Here is a 19228-nt window from a genome sequence, read left to right on the forward strand (position 1 = left end):
ATTTGTGATCAGCTTCTAACAGAATCATAGAGTTAGAAGAGACCTCATGGGCCATCCAGTCCGACCCCCTCCCGAGAAGCAGGAAATTGCATAGAGTTGACTATAGAATTGTGTTGGAGAACCTCGACAAGAAGGGCTATCTCAGTATTACAAAACAGCTATGTTTTATTAAAGTTTTTTCACTTTCATAGGGGCCCTTTGCTCCTAAAGCAAATGTGGTGAGCTGAAATGACTCCTAAAAATATCTGTTTTCATTTTTGTTTAAATCAGAACTCTAGCCCTACTAACTAAAAACAATAGACTTTACCATGAATGGAGAATCTCCAATGATTCTTCAAAGCCCCTGCTGCATTTATGAAATAGTGTTCCCTCACTTATCGCAGGTGTTAGGTTCCAGGACCACCCGCAATAAGTGAATATCTACGAAGTAGGGACGCTATATTTATTTTAATATTTATACATTGTTTTAGTAGTTATACACTATTGTAAGTCTTTATCAACCAATCTTGTGTTGATAAATGGCCTCCTTCTCTTCCCGTTGCCTCTTTTCTCTCCCTTTGGCTTCTCCTTCCTCCCTTCCTTAGGCTGTAAATTGTAATTTTTTATGATTTATAATAGTCTTTTAGAGTTTATTGAAAAACCGTGAAACAGCGAATCTGCAAAAAGTGAACCGCGAAGTAGTGAGGGAATACTGTAGTCCTATCTTTAGCATGGTCTTGCTGCATGTTAAGACTGGATGCTCAATAACACAGAGACATGCTCGGTACAATTTGAAATTGAGAAATAGCTTTCCACAAATTCCTCTTGATTTTGTAGGGGATCAAATCACTAATTACTAAGTGAAGTTACATTTCAGATCGTTAATCCAATGTAAGAATAGATTTTTTAAAACAGAAAATGAGACTTATATAACTGCCACATCAAAGTATGAAAAAATTATTTGCAAGTGAAAAGTACAACTGGAGATGGTTCTAAGACTATTCTCTGCCTTGACATACTGTCTTTTACACAAGGATTTTTCCCCCACACATTGAACTCGGTGATTTTTTTCCTCCAAAGCTGTGCCTGGAAAAATGTGTACAGTGTTCCCTCACTTATCGCTGGGGTTAGGTTCCAGGACCACCCACAATAAGTGAAAATCCGCAAAGTAGGGACACTAGATTTATTTTAATATTTATACATTATTTTAGTAGTTATACACTATTTTATGGCTTTATCAACCAATTGTGTGCTGATAAATCACCTCCTTCTCCCCTCGTGGCCGCTTGGGCTTCTTTTCTATCCCTTTGGTTTCACATCCCTCACTTCCATGGGCTGTAAATTGTAGTTTTTTAAAATTTATAATACTTTTTTAGAGTCTATTGAAAAACCACGAAGTAACAAATCCGCGAAAAGTGAACCGTGAAGTAGTGAGGGAACACTGTATATCATTTTAAACACTATTGCATTCTAAACTGATTTTCCAAAAAGTATTTAAGGTATAAACCTAAATATACTTTTATTTTTTATGGATCTTGTTTGTAATTCTGCTACTTTACTCATACAGTTAGCCATCCACCTTTGCAGGGCTCAGGGGCAGAGAATCCCTATGAATGTGGGGAAACCGCAAATAACTCTGAGAGTAGGGCAAGGCCTTCTTTGATAGCTGGCTGGATAGGGGGGTTGTTGCTGTGCCATCTCCAAAACCATGGGGAGCAGAGTCGTGGCAATTCCAGACTTTGTTGGGAGGTGATTGGCAACTGAAATCATTGCTACTCCACTCCCGGCAACTTCAGGAGGCGGTGAAACGGTGATCTCACCATGCACCCTCACCAAAGTCTACCATTTGGCAGACTTCGTTGGGAACTGTTGTTGACTGAAATCATCACTACTCCATTCCTTGAAATTGCCAAACACCACTCCCAAGGTCAACAACGGAGAAGACTTTGGCAGGTGGTAGGCAACTCAGATCACTGCTGCCCTGCCTCCCGAAGCCTGTGAGTAATCAAATCCACGAATGCTAAACCTGCAAATGTGGAAAACTGACTAATTGCTATTTCCCAATATTATCAAATTATTAAGGAAAACAATTATGAGTGGCTAAAATATTTTTAATGATAAGATCACATAAAGTCTTGTAGCACCTTCAATGACTAACAGATTGTATTTGGCATAAGCTGTCATTCAACAGTTGCAAAAACACTTAAGACAATTTTTGCCTTGCATTCTAAAATCATTTAAAATTCTCTAGTTATAGCACAAGCTGATTTTGTTTTATGTTCCTCCCTCTATATATAGTAATTGTGTAAAAATAATTATTGCCCCCTTGCTCTAAGTAGAGTTGCTCATATACATGATATATACATAGACAAATCTGAAATACCTGCATTCATTTGACCTGTGCAGCAAGGTCTGGAGGCATCTTCTTACTAGTATTTCAAAATACAAAGTAAAGCTGTGCCTATCGATAAATTCAATGCTAATATGAAACAGGTGGATGAAGCAGATTCAGGACCGCAGATCAATAGCAAGTTCATAACGTGAAAAATTGAGCTTTGCTACTTGTCCTGCCAACAACGCACCCAGCAGATACATCCATGTTTATTATTTGGTGGAGTGCCTTATTCACATTTGCTCTAGACAACATGCCGATTATACAGATAGGGAGGATCAAGGCCATCGTAGTGGTATTCACGCCATTGCTCGATCTGTTCTCGGCTTCTTTCATCCTGCTCTGTAAAAGGAAGAGTATTTTAAAGATGTTGTTTTGAAATACAAACATTTTTACTATCTCTTTACTGATGCCACTTAGTCCAGTATGAAGGTATGGGCAGCATTTTGGGGGGGAAAAACCCGACTCTCATTTCTGAAAGGCTTTGGCTAAAGCCAAGTTTAATATAGTAGAATAATCAGTTAAATATGTTCTTCATCCAGTTCACAGCCTGGACTTTAAAAATCCTGAATTCAGGGATAAATCAGACACTAGTCGCATACAGTATGATCCCCTTACCTGTGGACTCTTGATCCATGGTTTCACCTTGCCTATAGAGGAATATGACTGGTCATGGGGCAGGAAATTGACCATCTGATTATCACCCTAAAATCTATACACAAAACCTCCCATGGATAACCGAAACCACAGATAACAACAGACCCTGTACTTTGGTAGACCAGAACCTCACCATAGAATAGTACTGGAGAATCTAGAAACATCCACAAACACTTCCAGGGGTTGGAATATTATTTTTGGAGTATATGTAAGCGAAACCATGGATATTGAGTCCACAGAGTTCATCAACATGAAAGTAAGCCCCACTGAGTTCAGTGAATCCATTTTCCGTTTCCGTTCCTTTCCTCCATCCCTTTATTTTATCAGGTAACAAGACTAAGTTTATCTAATGGTGCATTTGGTACAGCTCAGATCATAAAACTGCATCACTGACAAGGAAGCTGACGAATCCCTTTCCAAAACCCATCCAATATCCATGTGTAATAAAGCATACACATGTCAGAAAGGATGCCTTTGGGAATGTTTCCCCCCCCCCACACATTTTGCTTCATTCCAGGCACACTAAACGGTGCTTGGAGTTCCCAATAATAAATTTAAACTGCATATGTCATGTTATATTCCTGCCAAGTTCCCTGCACAGTGTGGATGTGGTAGGATGTGATGTGGTTATATTGGTAAAAAGGGTATAATTTTCTGGAAGGAAAAATATGTATAGGGAGAAATATGTCGCATTTCCGATTGAATCATAAGTTTACACTGATTTTTTTAGAGCACAGCTGTGCTCGTAACATGTCTCAGTGGTTTTGTAACAACCATGGTATCCTACAAGAATCCCGGGAACTGTTTTGTGCAAGGACCAATGCCATCATTTGAGTATCAGAAGACAAACAGGCGTCACATCTTGTCTTAGAGTTCCTAACCTCTCTTAAATAGAGGTGTAGGATAGGAAACTGATAAAAGTGTTATTTTTCATGAAAAGCAGCGATGGGTAGGCTGCACCTGTTGAATTCCTCTCCAAACTACATTTGAAACACACAAAATAGTACAGCGTTCCCTCACTTATCACGGGCAGGGCCGGTCCAACAATGAGGCGAATTAAGCGGTCACTTTGGGCGCAAAACATACGGGGGCGCAGTCAAGACTTTTTCTGTTGATTTCTTGTAAAACATGATGTTTTGGTGCTTAATCTGTAAAATCTTAATGTAATTTGATGTTTAATAGGCTTTCCCCTAATCCCTCTTTATTATCCAACATTTTCGCTTATCCAATGCTTTTATTTTTCAGTGATTGGTTTGGGGGGAGGTGCCAAAATTCTGTTCGCCTACACTTGAAAAATACCTAGGGCCGGCTCTGATCACGGGGGTTAGGTTCCAGGATCACCCACAATAAGTGAAAATCCACTAAGTAAGGACACTATATTTATTTTAATATTTATACATTTTTAGTAGTTATACACTATTTTAAGTCTTTATCAACCAATCGTGTGTGGATAAATCGCCCCCTTCTCCTCCTGTTGCTGCTTGGGCTCCTTTTCTCTCCCTTTGGCTTCTCCTTTCTCCCTTCCTTAGGCTATAAATTGTAATTTTTTATGATTTATAATAGTATTTTAGACTTTATTGAAAAACCACAAAATAGCAAATCTGCGAAAAGTGAACCACGAAGTAGTGAGGGAACGCTGTACTTGTACTATTAGGTGGCTGGCCCCCGCTAGATACACTTTCTCTTGCACACATGCTTGTATGGACAAGGGAAAGGGGATGGGTTGGGGAAGTAGAAGGGGTGAGAAAGGGTGGTAAACATGTCTCTCGGGCAAATGGAGATAGTGCCACTACTGTAAAAGTAACTGCTACGGCATGGGGAGCCTTTATACTGCTGCTGCAATGCAGTCTGCCCACTTCAACTCTCTCTTCCTCTACTCCCGATGTTCCACTCTTTTTGTTCTTTCCACAGACCAACACATCACCTGCCATTTCTCCTTGTGCTTCCTGTGTCGCATTCCCATTAACCCTCCCAAGCAAGCAATTTCACAAGGAAATGCATATGCAGCCAGGCCCAGCCACTGCACCAAAGCGATTTCCTCCCAGTGGCCAGAGATTCGATCACTGACTAACCCTGACCTAACTAATCAAAACAAACACCCATGTTATCAAAGTCCCTATTATAAATTGAGGGCAGCAGCAGTGACAAAAGATTAAACTCAAAAAATTTGAGCGACTGTAGTTTCTTTGTTACAGGGAAACGATGGTAACCTAAGATTGACCAAGATAAGCTCCAGTCTGGCTGGAGCATTCCTTGAATGCTTAGAAACTACAATCAGGTGACAGTGACAGAAAATGTCATCCAAATGTCAAACATTCATGAGGATACTGGGACCCGAAACCCATCTTTCAGAAAAGAAATGCCCTTACTGTATTTGGTAGATGTTGCTAGAGTTCATTATACACTTCCCTCCCTCTGTTTTTCAAAACACTTTCAAAGTTCTATTTGAAATTCAAGACACTGTTGTGTATTTATGAACTGTTCTAACGAAATCCAAACACTTGGTAACTGGAGACAAGAAGGAACTTTTTGTGTGAGTTGCAGCGGTATTAGGTGAAACACATTTTTAAGAACAATTGTTCCAAAACTACAGATTCAGTGTCATGAAACCGAGATGCTTACAGTCATAGCCTGAAAGCAAATAAAAGATGCCTTTCTCAGCATTGCTTTCATTCAGCAATACCCTTTCTTTAACCTCAACTCGTTTTAGGCTAAAGCATAATCTACTGGCATTTACATAAGGATTTCATAAGACAGGGTTGGAGGAAAGTGGGGGAAATCATCTTTGCGTGTAAAATCATCTTTGTGTGGGATTCCATCTTTAAGGAAGACGGAGAATTTACTTACCCCTATCACACAGGATCACCTCCTCCCACCTCTAGCTCAGTCAACCATAGAGAAAACAGAAGGCATCGTTTTTAACACAAACACTCCTTTTCTAGGTTTTTCTTTTTTCCTTTCCTTCCAAATCTGCTTATTCTCAATCATGGAAGTCTGAGGACCCATACAGACAGCCCCTTTAATGCGGGAAGTCCCACAACAAAAAAAGGGCTGTCCAGACGACACTTTTGGAAAACACGAATTAATTTGACACATCCAGAAAATCCCTGGTTTGGGGTGGATTAATTTAATAGTAGGTTTATTCTGCACCTTCCTACTTCTGCTGTCTGGACTGCCCTAAATTAGCCCAGAAAACCGTGAGGACATCTACCCCCTTCCCAAAAGCCCCCCAAACCCCTTTAAAAAGTAAAAAAGAAACTTACCTGGCCTCCATTATAGTGTTCCTGCAGCTTTCCTGACTCGTAGTAATGATGCTCCAGGAGACTTGGGGGGGGGGGAGAGTAGGAAAAATTGCTCCCCCCCCTCCTGGCATGTCATTGCTACGTGCCAGGAGAGTTGCAGGAACACTGTAATGGAGGCCCGGTAAGTTTTTTTTTTTATTTTAAAAAGGGCTTTGGGGGGCTTTGGGGGAGGGGGTACAGTATCCGGGTGTTCTCCCGGAATGTTCCGGGAGAACATCTGGCCATCCACCCCAGAAAGCACGGGCTTTCTGGGGGGGGGGGGGGGGTGGACAGGCACCCAAGAACATTTGTGTTTTTTACACACTGGCAACAAAGGTCCGCATAGTGAAAGCAATGGTATTCCCCATAGTAACATATGGCTGCGAGAGCTGGACCATGAAGAAGGCTGAGCGAAGGAAGATAGATGCTTTTGAACTTTGGTGCTGGGGGAAAATTCTGAGAGTGCCTTGGACCTCAAAGAGATCCAACCAGTCCATCCTCCAGGAAATAATGCCCAGCTGCTCACTGGAGGGAAGGATACTAGAGGCAAAGCTGAAGTATTTTGGCCACATTATGAGAAGACAGGAAAGCTTGGAGAAGATCATGATGCTGGGGAAACTGGAAGGAAAAAGGAAGAGAGGCCGACCAAGGGCAAGATGAATGGACGGTATCCTTGAAGTGACTGGCTCGACCTTGAAGGAGCTGCGGGCAGCGACCGCCGACAGGGAGCTCTGGCGTGGACTGGTCCATGCAGTCACGAAGAGTCGAAAATGACTGAACGAGTAAAGAAGAAGAAGAAGAAAATGTTCCCAGGATAAATGCCTGTCTGGAAGTGCCCTGAAACCTACTAGGCACTTGAACTTACTATAGTTAGTTTAAGGGGGGGGGGGGGGGGGGGAGAGAGATTAAAAAGCTAGGAGTAGCGCAATTTAGAAAGCCAAGATTATTGTGAAGGAGAAATGAGAGGAAAAACAAAGTGAAATTGCGGTATTCCTAATGATCAAATTAATAAAATTACCATGCCAGGCTCATGAAACAGGATTTTGGGGGATAATTGTCAATGTTCCGTTGGTAACCACCCATAGGAATGCACATTACTCCATGTCACTGAAGCAATTCCACACAGTCAAACTTGACAGATCCGGGGAGGCCCTCCTCTCGCTCTCACCACTGTCACAAGCACGGTTGTTGGGGATGAGGGAGAGGGCCTTCTAGGTGGTGGCTCCGTGGCTCTGGAACGCCCTTCCCAGAGAGATCAGACAAGCCCCTTCACTGTTTTCCTTCCGCAAGGAATTAAAAACTTGTTGGTTCCTGCAGATCTTTGAGCAAGATTAATCCTTAGCCCTCCCTTTTAACCCAGCTCACCACTTTATCCACCATTGGCCCCAAGACCTCCTGTTGCACAAGACTTGAATAGCACTTTATAGTTAGCCATTCCAATGTTGAACTCTGTGTCACTATAACTGGCCTGTAAATGGAGTATTGTTACTAGTTTTATTTTTCATTGTTGGATTGTATGGTGTGTATTTGTGTTATTTTACTTGTTATATTACTTGTTATATTACTTGTATTATTTTTAAATTGTTGTATGGTTCTGTTTTTATTATGTGTATTGTATTGTATTGTTTTTATCTCCCCTGAGGAGATAGGGCAATATATAAATAAAGTTTTATTATTTATTATTATTACAGATTTAATCTCATGTGTTTCCCCCCATTTTCTCCTGTTTCTATGTGAATCATGACCTCAGAAGATGATTTCTTACCAGCTCCATGTTATTAATACATAGGAGCATAGCTACTTCATTAACTGAAGTATATTTGTGTAAGTGCATTTTTTTTCAAGGCAGCACTCTCATCTGAGATTCCTCCCCTGACCCTGAAGATCCAGCGAATGAGAAGCCAAGCCCTAAGATCTGCAATTCCTTACCAGATACACAAGCATTTCCACAGCATGCAGCTGTGTCAGGATAGAATGATTTTGCATTCGGGTTTTCCAAAATAAAGTTCCCAATCCTTGCTGTACTCTTACCATCACGTTCTTCCTCGACAAAGTTCTCAAATTCATTCCTCTGCTCCTCATAGTACTCCCTCCTTTGTTCATCTGCTGCCAGCATCTGCCGTGTCTCTGCTGCATAAGAATGTGTACACAGAGTTAGACAGCTGGCCTTAAGAGAAAGCAAAGGAAGATAAGGATTAGTGTAATTTTATTTCACTTATTTCTTGCACTTATTTGCTTGAATATTCTGGAGCAACAAGTAACTTGAATATTCATCTTTTACAGCCTGTGTTGACTTTTGCATAAGCCTCTAGGAGACATCAATTGTAGCTTTACCAGGAATTTAGTCTCCAGCCCACAGGCTAGGTGCAATCTCCAAAGTGTGTTTGTCCAAGTAGAAAATAACATTAGCCAATACCGCCAGTCTTCCATGTTCACAAATTTTGCATGCATAAATTCAAACAATCACAATTTGAAAATATTACCCAAAAAAATCAAACCTTAATGTTGCCATTTTATACAAAAGACACAATTATGCCATGCCATTGTGTGTAATCCAACCATTTGGCATCCACCAAAGGCCCTGGAATGAGGCCGTGGTGATGCAGCGGGTTAAACCACTAAGCTGTAGAACTTGCTAATCGGAAGGTTGGTGGTTTGAATCTGTGGACGAGGTAAGCTCCCATTGTTAACCCCAGCTTCTGCCAACCTAACAGTTCAAAACATGCAACAACTTGAATACTACAAGCTTCACTCAGGTCATCCTGTACGTGGCTCTACTGGTAGCTTTGCCAGGCAGCTGCCTTCATAATTCAACCATTGGTTGTGCTGGCTAGGGAGCTGCAGCCCCAACAACATATGGAGAGCAACAAATTGATCATCTTTGTCTAAGCCACCAGTTTCAAAAGGACCCACTGGTGGCACAGTGGATTAAACCACAGAGCTGCTGAACCTGCTGACTGAAAGGTCCTCAGTTCCAATTCAGTGAGCGGGGTAAGCTCCTGCTGTTAGCCCCAGCTTCTGCCAACGTTAACAGTTCGAAAACTTGCAAATGTGAGAAGATCGATAGGTATTGCTCCGGCGGCAAAGTAACGGTGCTCCATGCAGTCATGCCGACCACATCCTGGAGGTGTCTATGGACAATGCCGGTTCTTTGGCTTAGAAATTGAGATGAGCACCAACACTCAAGAGTCAGACATGACTAGACTTAATGTCAAAGGGAAACCATTACCTTTACCTTTTATAGGCCCTGGAACCAAGCCCTAACAGATTCCAAGGGCCCCCTGTATCTTCCAATTACTGGATTAATCCTAGTTATTTTCAACTCAATCCAACTAAAAATGGATTAATAAAAATCTGTGTAATTATAGTAATGTTTCCTTAAAATAGGCTCCTCAACAATCTACATTTATGATCTATTATTTGGCCTCCTTTGTAGAGAACAGTATGCCTTACTTTTTTCCACCATCAGGAGTTACCTGAGCTGTGATTTTCAGATACCCACTTTTAGTATACTACCTTCTGCATTTTTGGAATTAATCTGAAAAGGGTTTAGTATGTGACTGGTTCCCTCCAGGGCAAGATCCCAGAACATTGGTCCTTCGGTTGCTTGCTAGTATCCAAAGCACATCAAAATGAAGTTTCAGAAACACCAAGTTAGAGCTTACATTGGCTCATGGGGGATGTGTACAGCAGGAAAAAAAATCATTCTCGTCTCTCTTCCAGTGCTTCAGGAACACACAGCTGGGATATGAATGGGGGTGGGACAGATTAGTGGTTGGCATGCTTCACCAGTGTTTTTTTTCCAGATAATATATGTTAGCATATCAATTGCATTTACGTGTGTAGTGTATAACATTTAAATATTTTACATCCTGCCCTACCTATAAGAGTCTCCAAGTAGTATACAGTGTTCCCTCACTTATCGCGCGGGTTACGTTTCAGGACCACCTGCAAAATGTGAAAATCCGCAAAGTAGGGACACTATATTTGTGATGTTTACAATCTCACTGGCTCTGTCTGCCGCTGCCTTTTGAGGCGAAAACAAAGCTGCTTCAGCCTTCTTTTCTCTCCCTTCTGCTTCTCCCTCCTTCCTTCCTTAGGCTTCTCCTTAGGAAGGAAGCAGAAAGAGGTATTTATAATATTATTTTATGATTTATACTATTATTTTAGTGTTTATTAAAAAACCGTGACTATTAATAGCAAATCCGTGAAAAGCGAACCGTGAAGTAGCGAGGGAAGACTCTACAATATAACCAGTATAAACAATAAAATGCAGGGAGAATAAGTTAAACAGACTAAAAGGCTATTAAATAATATAGCAAGTGAAAAAAAACATAGTTTAAGGCAATGTATAAGTAGGATCATGTGTAAACTCAGCTGAAAAATGGTCCCCAAGGCTTTAGTAAAATGCCATGTTTTCACTTGGCATCGAAATGAGATCAATGTTGGCACCAGTAAGGGTTCTCTATAAAGAGGGTCCCACAACTGGCATGCTACAGTTCAGATGGCTTTGAGGTTATGCTTATCATGGGGTTAAACCTAAGGAATCAGCATTATTTTACGGTATTTCTTGCTGAAACACCAAAGAGCAAATGATAAAGGTGCATAAGACACACACAGTAAGTAAACCCTAAGAACACTGGACCCTATTGTTCCTTTATTAATCATCCCCAATTATGAAATACTAAACCATTAACCGTGTGCATACACCATGATAATCTCCACCTCTTTTTATCAAATTGGTGATTTCCATTACAATGGTCTTACTTGTGAACCGAATCTTTCTCATCTTTTTAATTTGAACCAATTCCGTTCTGCTGTATCATGTGTCCTAAACAGCAATACAAAAAAGCCCAGTTGGTTCTTAATTAAGGCTTTAAAAATAACTGGACATGTAGACATCAAAGAAATAAAAAAGATTTTTCTGTTGTTCTTAAATTAAATCTCTTTTTCTTTAAATCTTATTTAGAGAAAACTGCTTTAGCTTAAACAAATGTATAGTCCCTATATTGCCAACACATATATTAATTTCACCATAGTGTCCCGTACCTCCCACAACAGCTTCCTATTCATTCACTAAACCAATCCTTAGCTTAAGCAGTTAAGAACTACCCCCTCCTCCTTTAAAACATATTTATTTAACATATTTTTCTAATTTCATTTCCAGATCAACATTTTGGCTAATTTCATTTACCTGACAATAAGCATGAGTATTAAGAAATTAAATGAAAGAATTTCCAAAGAATTTTCCAGATATTGGTTAATTTAAACAGACATAATTTGTTTTCTTCCTTTTTCCTGCCTATTTTATGTTCTACAGTTTTTCCTTTGAGTTTTTCCTATCCTTGTGCAAAAAATAGCAAAATTTGGCTGCTTATTTCTTGTTTCCTTGAATAAATCAGTTGCAATCAATGTATATGTATGTTCAGTAATCTCAAAGGGGAACAAATAATGAGTTTATTTTGAATCTCAAGTTACTTGTTGCTCCAGAACAAACAAATAAGAAATGTCCCCAAAAAAAAGAGATGAAAAGGGTATTCAGAGAATCAGACCTTCACATAAACAGCCTCCAAACAATCTCACCATTAAGTTCGTCTCTAGATTTAGTCGATCTTTTGCCTCGCTTCTTGAAAAAGTTAGAGGCATCTGATTCTTGAATGAAGACTCTCTTTTCCAGACCTGGAAGCAGACAAACAAGTAGATCTGACAATGGGACGTGTGGGTCACATATTACTATGAAATGTTTCAAAATTAGTCTTGTTTGTATTCTCTTTCTTCCTCACTTCCAAAATCAGTGAATGAATCACGATGCGTCTTCCCACTTACTTTCCTTTCTTGATTCTCCTGTTGCTTCCTTCTTGGAGCCCACAGCCACTGTCTTGGAGCCTACAGACATGGTGCTGGCTTCCTCAAGCACTAAATAAGACAGAAATACAAGTCTAAAGTTTAAATCAAGTCTCAGTAGGAGCTTGGGAGAAATCACAAAGAAGTGTTTCAGACTGAAATCTGCAAAAGTCCTGCCAATATTACATTCTATTTGACCAGAGGTACATTTGCCTTAAAACCCACAGTCCATTTGACCAAAGGTGACAATGCATTACATCCCTCCTGCCTCGACAGCAAAAGTCCAATCAACGAAACAGTATACCTGATATATCTGTAATCTTGAAAAAAAACTTACCATTGCCATTTTATCAGACACAGCCTCCCTCAATCCTATTAAAATTACAAACACCACCACACACTGCTCTGTATCTGGGCACTTCAGATTATTATTTCCTGAAATCCAGCCTTTTCTCCTAGTTAGTTTTGCGAATCGTACATACCAATCAGGAGCGCAAGAGACATGAGATAGGTCAGAAAAAGCACTCGCTTCCAGTTCATCTTTCCAATGTTCTAGCTGGCACAATAATGAATGTCACAGTGACATTTGGAGAGGTGTATGAAAAAAAATTAGTCCTGTCCTCCTTCTAGGAAATTAAGCAGAAAGTTAGACTGTTCCCTTTAGGGTGGGAGGGTCAGAGGAGGGACCTTGGCTGGCACTTGTGTTGGCAGTTCCTGGGCATATCAAGGGAACATGGAAACATCAACATTGGAAGAACTCATGTGAACCCTCGGGTGCTCAACAGACAGACATCACACACCGAGTGAGTTACGAGTAGTGAAGCAATGTGGAAGACAGGGAGATTCATCACTTAATTACAAAAAAGGGAAGAAATAATTTCAGAAAGGAATCATCTGACGTTGCTGTGAAGCAAATACATGGCAAGGCTAGCAGTGCTTCCCACTTCAGTACGATGGGAAAATAACTGCTGAAATTCAATCTTTGTTGATAAAAGAGCTGGAGAACCAGGCCAGAATTCTAATAGTTAGCAACTGGTTCCAACACAGAGGATAAACCTGAAATAATAGATCGGCCTTGGAGTGGAGTGTTGCCTTTATGAATCGTAGGAAGAATATAAAAGATTGTATTGCGCCAAAATGCTAATGTGTGTGTGTGTGTAAAAGAAATCCCTTGAAAGATTCTTGCAAAGAAAGAGCTCTGCAAAAAGGGAGCTGACTTTTTGCAGAGAAGCCACGCCTAAAACAATGTATCGGTTTGATGGCAGGTGGCTGAGTTTGTCGATTAGTTATTGATCTTATGCAACTACATGGACATTGTATGATTGCAGAACTGTTTTATATTTCAACTCAACAAGCAAGAGTAAAGTTTCCTTTGTTCTTTTCAATTCCTCTGCCTGGTCTGAGTCTTTTGCACATGGTGTTAACTGGATGCTACTGATTCCGCTATAAGAAGCAGGAAATCACATTCAAAGCACCCCCGACAGAGGCTGGATGGCCATCTGTCGGGGGTGCTTTGAATGTGATTTCCTGCTTCTTGGCAGGGGGTTGGACTAGATGGCCCATGAGGTCTCTTCCAACTCTACTATTCTATGATTCTATGATTCTATACTCTCACCTGGCAACAGATTGGTATCCTGGGGAAGTCATTTTGTAATTATTTAAATGTAGAAGAAGAAATAAATCCCATGGATAATCCCTCTTGACACACCACCCTAATGAGGGACTGAATGTGTTTGGTGGGGTCTGTTGCAACAGGTTTGTAGAATTTACTATTTGATATCTGAAGGTTGATTTCCTTAACATAATCTCCACATTTGTGAGTTTGACTTCTGTTGATTTGATCATTCAGAGATTTGATTTAAAATTCTTTCTGTATTTTTGAGGTCCTCCAGTGTGATTCCATGGTTAATTTTCTCTGGGTCTTGCCCATAGTGTCATGAATTCTGATCCTATTCTTGATTTTTTTTTCTACAGTAGAGTCTCTCTTATCTGACATAAATGGGCTGGCAGAATGTTGGATAAGCAAATATGTTGGATAATAGGGAGGGATCAAGGAAAAGTCTATTAAATGTCAAATTAAATTGATTTTATACATTAAGCACCAAAACATCATGTTTTGCAACAAATCAACAGAAAAAGCAATCAATACATGATAACGTTATATAGTACGAGGGTTGAATTAAAAGTAATGCCTCCACCTTCGTTACTTGAGTTTGGGTGGGAATATTTTAATAAATCAAAGGCAGAAATAATCCTTGGAACATGCTCTTTAACTACTACTATTCACTTTTTCACATAATCACCAGAAAATTGGATACATTTCTGTCAATGATGAGCAAGTTTTCTGAAGCCATCACGAAGAAGTTGACACTGTTTTCGCAACCAGTGTCTCACAGTACCCATCGTGCACAGATCTTCCAATAGCCAAGCAAAGCAATAATGTGACCCACACGTTCTTGTGAAATGCCGATTATGCTTGAAATTTCTCTCTCAGTGATACTACTCACTTTTTAAATCTACCAACAAGTTTTTGAAATGACATCACAAGAAACACAGGACCCATATGTCAAATGGTTACAGAGATCAGAAGGAACAAGTTGCATATTTTCTTGATACATTCTCTCTTTGGACATTTGCAAAGAGTTTTGTGGGACCATAAAAAATAAGTTATGTTTAGCACAAACTTTTAAGGATTTTATTTCTAGCATTTAAGGGAACTTTCCAAGGTACTGAATTCTTTTTCTAGATATATTTAGCCTGTTGGATGGCTCATTTAAAACTAAACAAAACGTGAAATGGGTTTACCACTCCACTGGCATGGGAGCCACTAGTGACGACTGAACATGAATGCAAAAGTGCACCCTTATCATCTCGCCACATTTGATAGTTGCAAATGACAAAAAATACCAAATGAAAATATGTAAGCAGTACTAAGTCACCCTCCATAATATATGACACAATGGCCCTTTAAAAGCAACCATAAGGCTGATGTGATCCTCAATGAAAATATTAATCATCACCATTGTCATCGTCATCATCATCATTTATATCCCACTCTATCTCCCCAAGGGGATTCATGGTTGTTTACAATAAATATTGGCAAACATTCAATGCTGTTTGACTTGGGTTTGACACCTCTGCCCTAATCCTATATGATCTTGGAAGTGAAGCAGGATCAGCCCTGGTTAGTACATGGGTGACTAATAAAAACCCAGATGGTGTAAGCTATATTTCAGAGGAAGAAATTGGTAAAATTAATGAAATGCATGTGGTGAATCCAATAGGTGACATGAAGATACATACGCATCCCAAATTGCGGCCCAGATATCCTAAAGCAGAGTTTCTCAAACTGTGCTCCTTCAGATGTTTTGGATTTCAGTTCCCACAATTCCTAACAGCTGATAAACTGGCTGGGATTTCTGAGAGATGAAGTCCAAAACACCTGGAGGAGCAGTTTAAGAAACACTGTCCTAAAGGCATCACCCATCCGATCAGGGATGCTAAGCAGGAGCAAAGAAAGCATTAAATGAATTTTCAAAGGAGTACCAGCACTTGCACCTCACCTTTCTATCAATGTTTGTTTGAAACTGAATCAGAGTTCACACTGCAAGATAATATTAGAAAGTAAGTATAAAATGAAAAAAAAACAGCTAGAAAACTTAGATGTCAAACATTTTGGCAGCACCTATTTTGTGATGGTTTCCTTCTTTTTGTTGAAATTGTCCACATGCTTGTGGATTTCAATGGCTTCTCTGTGTAGTCTGATATGATGGTTGTTAAAGTCATCCAGCATTTCTGTGTTCTCAAGTAATATGCTATGTAAATAAATAAATAAACTTACATATTTATAAGAATTTGGCTGGAAATTGTCCTTTTTCATCCAGTTAAAAACTGATTTGATTCAACAACAGTGTTTCAACTCTGGGTCTCTGGTAAAGGTCTCATGTAGGTTCGTTCATGGGAATTTGATGGCGCTTGTGGCCTGCGATATTTTGAGTGCGGGAGTCTAATCTCCATGCCTCCCAACTTTTAAATGTTTCCAATTGTACTTCCAGTTAGGAATCTTAACTTTCACCTCATACAAACGCTTCTATTTTATTTTTAAAAGGAAACCCTCCATAGTATTAGCAATGAGATGGAACGGTTACATTATCTTGTTAGTCCCAAGATTCAAGGTACCTTCATGTCATCCCTGCCCCAAATTATCACTGGCTCAATTCTGCTCAAAGTGTGGGACAAGGAATCTCAAAGATCTGGATACTTGCTTGATAGCATTATTTGCAGCCAGGCTTTGAAGCAGCAGGACTATTCCCCCCTCCCCTTGCTCTTTCTTTCTCTCTCCAACAGCAATAGGCTGCCGTCCTCTCCTCTCCCCCTCTTCTGTCTCTGTCTTTCTCCCTCCCTCCCCCCTCTCTCTGACAGTGATTGACTGCCTTCCTCCCCGCCCCCTGTTCCCCACCACCTTCTGAAAATCCAGTTCCCCACCACCTTCTGAAACGTTGTAAAAGACTGCTGGCCACCACACTTAAAAATACGCAAAAAAATGCGTTCTCCTACACTTGAAGCCAAACTAATGTAGCGGGAGCAGTGGCTTCCCGGATTTTAAGTGTAGCACTCAATGGAATTTAGTCAATGTGATGAAGTGATAAATCTTCATCTCTATTTCATTAACACACATTACATAAGATATTGAAGATTCTAACAAATATAGTTTTAAGTCTAGTAGTTGTATCTTCTTATTTCTTCTAATATTATCTTGTGTTCTTATTTTCTCTTCCAGCTCTACTTTGTTGACAGTTACTCTTGATTATTCTTGGTGCAGGTAGTTTCATTTGAATCTTTTCTCTATGGATTATTATCTAAAAAGAGGAAGTTACACAATTTCATTTACTTTCATTTATTCTATAGACAAAAATTATTGTATATCTCTCTATTTGCATTACACCAAACTTTTGTAATTCTGAATGACCAATCCATTTTTGTGTGATCCACCCCAATCTTATTAGTTGATACTAACCCTAACCCTAATTCAAAATTTCTTAGATTTTAGGAGGGTGCCTAATACAAAATACAAATGTATGTCTCAAATAACAATAACATTCTCCATCTTCGCTTTTTTCCCCATTGTTTCAACATTTCAATTTGGCAGTCAAGCTCTAATATATATATAGGTTTGCATTTAAAAAAATTAATCCAAGGGGGTAGCCCCACAATAACTCGGAATGTAAACAAAATTCAGCTGGAAAACATCACAATCTTTGGAAAAGGAAAGAACAAGACACAAGAGAATAATGCAAACCAAATTGATCAAAATGACTTTTGGGTAAGGTTTTAAAGTAACTGGATCCTTTGGGAGATGCGGTCCAGCACCTTCGATAACTCTGAACTGAAACCCAGATTAATTTCACTGTCAAAAATTTCACTGTTGGTGGCTTGTCCCATTTATTAAGAAGCTATTAGTAACTATTCTAAATAAAGAAGTGCATAAAAATTAGAAACTACTGACTCAAGGAAAACCTTGATCTGATGAGAAACTTTTGGAAAGGGTCTTTGAGAGAATTTTTTTTTACATATTCCGAACCCATATTTACTTTACGTTTCACAGGACCAGGTGCTGTAGGCTCGACTTCAGAGGAAGGAATTGGCAAACCCAACTCTGAGGATTCTTTGCCTTAGAAAACCCTATGACATTCATGCAACCGGTGACTTGAAAGCACAAAACACAGGCTTTTATCCACTGTTCTTTGCTTCCACCTCGTGGCTAGTAAAAGGGCTGCTTATTCTTGTTTTTGGGAAAAGCAATTTTTCTGCTTGTAAGATAAGAAGTCAAAGTCTAGATGCTGCCTTTTTTGTGGGGAAAATGGAACCAATCACATTCTCCAAATAAGGACCAAGCTCAGCAGCTCCAAAGTAACTAGAACTGCAAGCTCAGATTGTTCCTTATAAAACTAATTCCTTCTTTAGACTCCTGCCTCTATTTTGCTTCCATTTGAATGGCATCCTTAGTACAAGACCTTCAGTAAGCGCTCTGAAAAGTAGAGGGAAGAGGGGAAATAGAGGCCCCTTCTACACTGCCACATAAAATCCAGATTATCTGCTTTGAACTGGATTATATGGAGCGTAGACTCATATAATCCACCTCAATGTAGATTATCTGCTTTGATAATCTGAATTATATGGCAGTGTAGAAGGGGCCAGAGACAGAAGGTTTGGAGAGTAAAATGATTATGATTTAATTCTACAAAGAAGAAAGTGAAGAGGGTAAGGACATTTATTGGGGGGTGTAAAGGGGAAAAAACCCAGAAGGGCTGTTGTCGTTGTTGCTACTGCGTTGTTTCTCCTCTGAGTGAAGTTAGAAGAAAGGAGTTTTCTAGGGGTGCATCTACACTGTAGAATAAATGCAGTTTTACACCACTGCCAGGGACTTGATGCTATGGAATCATAGTTTTACAAGGTCTTTAGCCTTCTCTGCCAATGAATTCCATAACACTAAGCCAAGATGGTTGAAGTGGTATCAAACTGCATTAATGTTACAGTGTAGGCATAGCCCTGGACACCACGGGACAAATATGTTTCATGTCACCCTGTTCTCAAAATGTATCAGAGACAACTTGACATATCAGGTTAACTTTAGGGTATAGAACAGGGGTCCCCAAACTAAGGCCCGGGGGCCGGATGCGGCCCTCCAAGGTCATTTACCTGGCCCCCTCCCACATTTATAATATTTTTATATCAGTTTTAATAATATAATATATTGTATATACATATAATATTGATAATAATGTTATACAATAAAATACTAATAATAATACCATATAATAATATGAATTATATATTATATATTACATATAATATTACAGTATAGTATATATAGTAATATATAATGCTAATATTGTGCTATGCTAATAATATAATATATTGTATACAGCTACTCTGAATCCCCTTTGGGGTGAGAAGGGTGGGATATAAATGTAGTAAATAAATGCAGTAAATAAATAATTTAGACTTTTGATTTTAGACTTAGGCTCGGTCAGAGTCTGAAATGACTTGAAGGCACACAACAACAACAACGACC

General features: G+C 39.5%; 1 protein-coding gene across 1 annotated transcript; it reads right to left on the bottom strand.

Moving 5' to 3' along the window:
* Nucleotides 1-2069: 2069 nt before the first annotated feature.
* ucma (upper zone of growth plate and cartilage matrix associated) lies at nucleotides 2070-16557 on the bottom strand. The gene is made up of 5 exons (XM_003221446.4): nucleotides 12636-16557; nucleotides 12136-12225; nucleotides 11893-11988; nucleotides 8341-8439; nucleotides 2070-2713 (listed from the first exon to the last, which is right to left on the bottom strand). The coding sequence occupies exons 1-5, from the start codon at nucleotides 12691-12693 to the stop codon at nucleotides 2616-2618; spliced, it is 441 nt and encodes a 146-aa protein (XP_003221494.2). The 5' UTR covers nucleotides 12694-16557; the 3' UTR covers nucleotides 2070-2615.
* Between the last annotated feature and the right edge of the window lie 2671 nt (nucleotides 16558-19228).

The sequence above is a fragment of the Anolis carolinensis genome, chromosome 5, assembly GCF_035594765.1.
Source record: "Anolis carolinensis isolate JA03-04 chromosome 5, rAnoCar3.1.pri, whole genome shotgun sequence".
NCBI classification, from domain to species: Eukaryota; Metazoa; Chordata; class Lepidosauria; order Squamata; family Dactyloidae; genus Anolis; species Anolis carolinensis.

Excerpts from the sequence above, each read along its gene's own strand:
- ucma (XM_003221446.4), bottom strand. The coding sequence starts at position 12,693 with ATGAACTGGAAGCGAGTGCTTTTTCTGACCTATCTCATGTCTCTTGCG. Across the intron at positions 11,989-12,135 it reads AGGAGAATCAAGAAAGGAAA|GTCTGGAAAAGAGAGTCTTC; the intron begins GTAAGTGGGAAG and ends GTCTGCTTCCAG. Across the intron at positions 2,714-8,340 it reads TGTCGAGGAAGAACGTGATG|AGCAGGATGAAAGAAGCCGA; the intron begins GTAAGAGTACAG and ends TTCCTTTTACAG.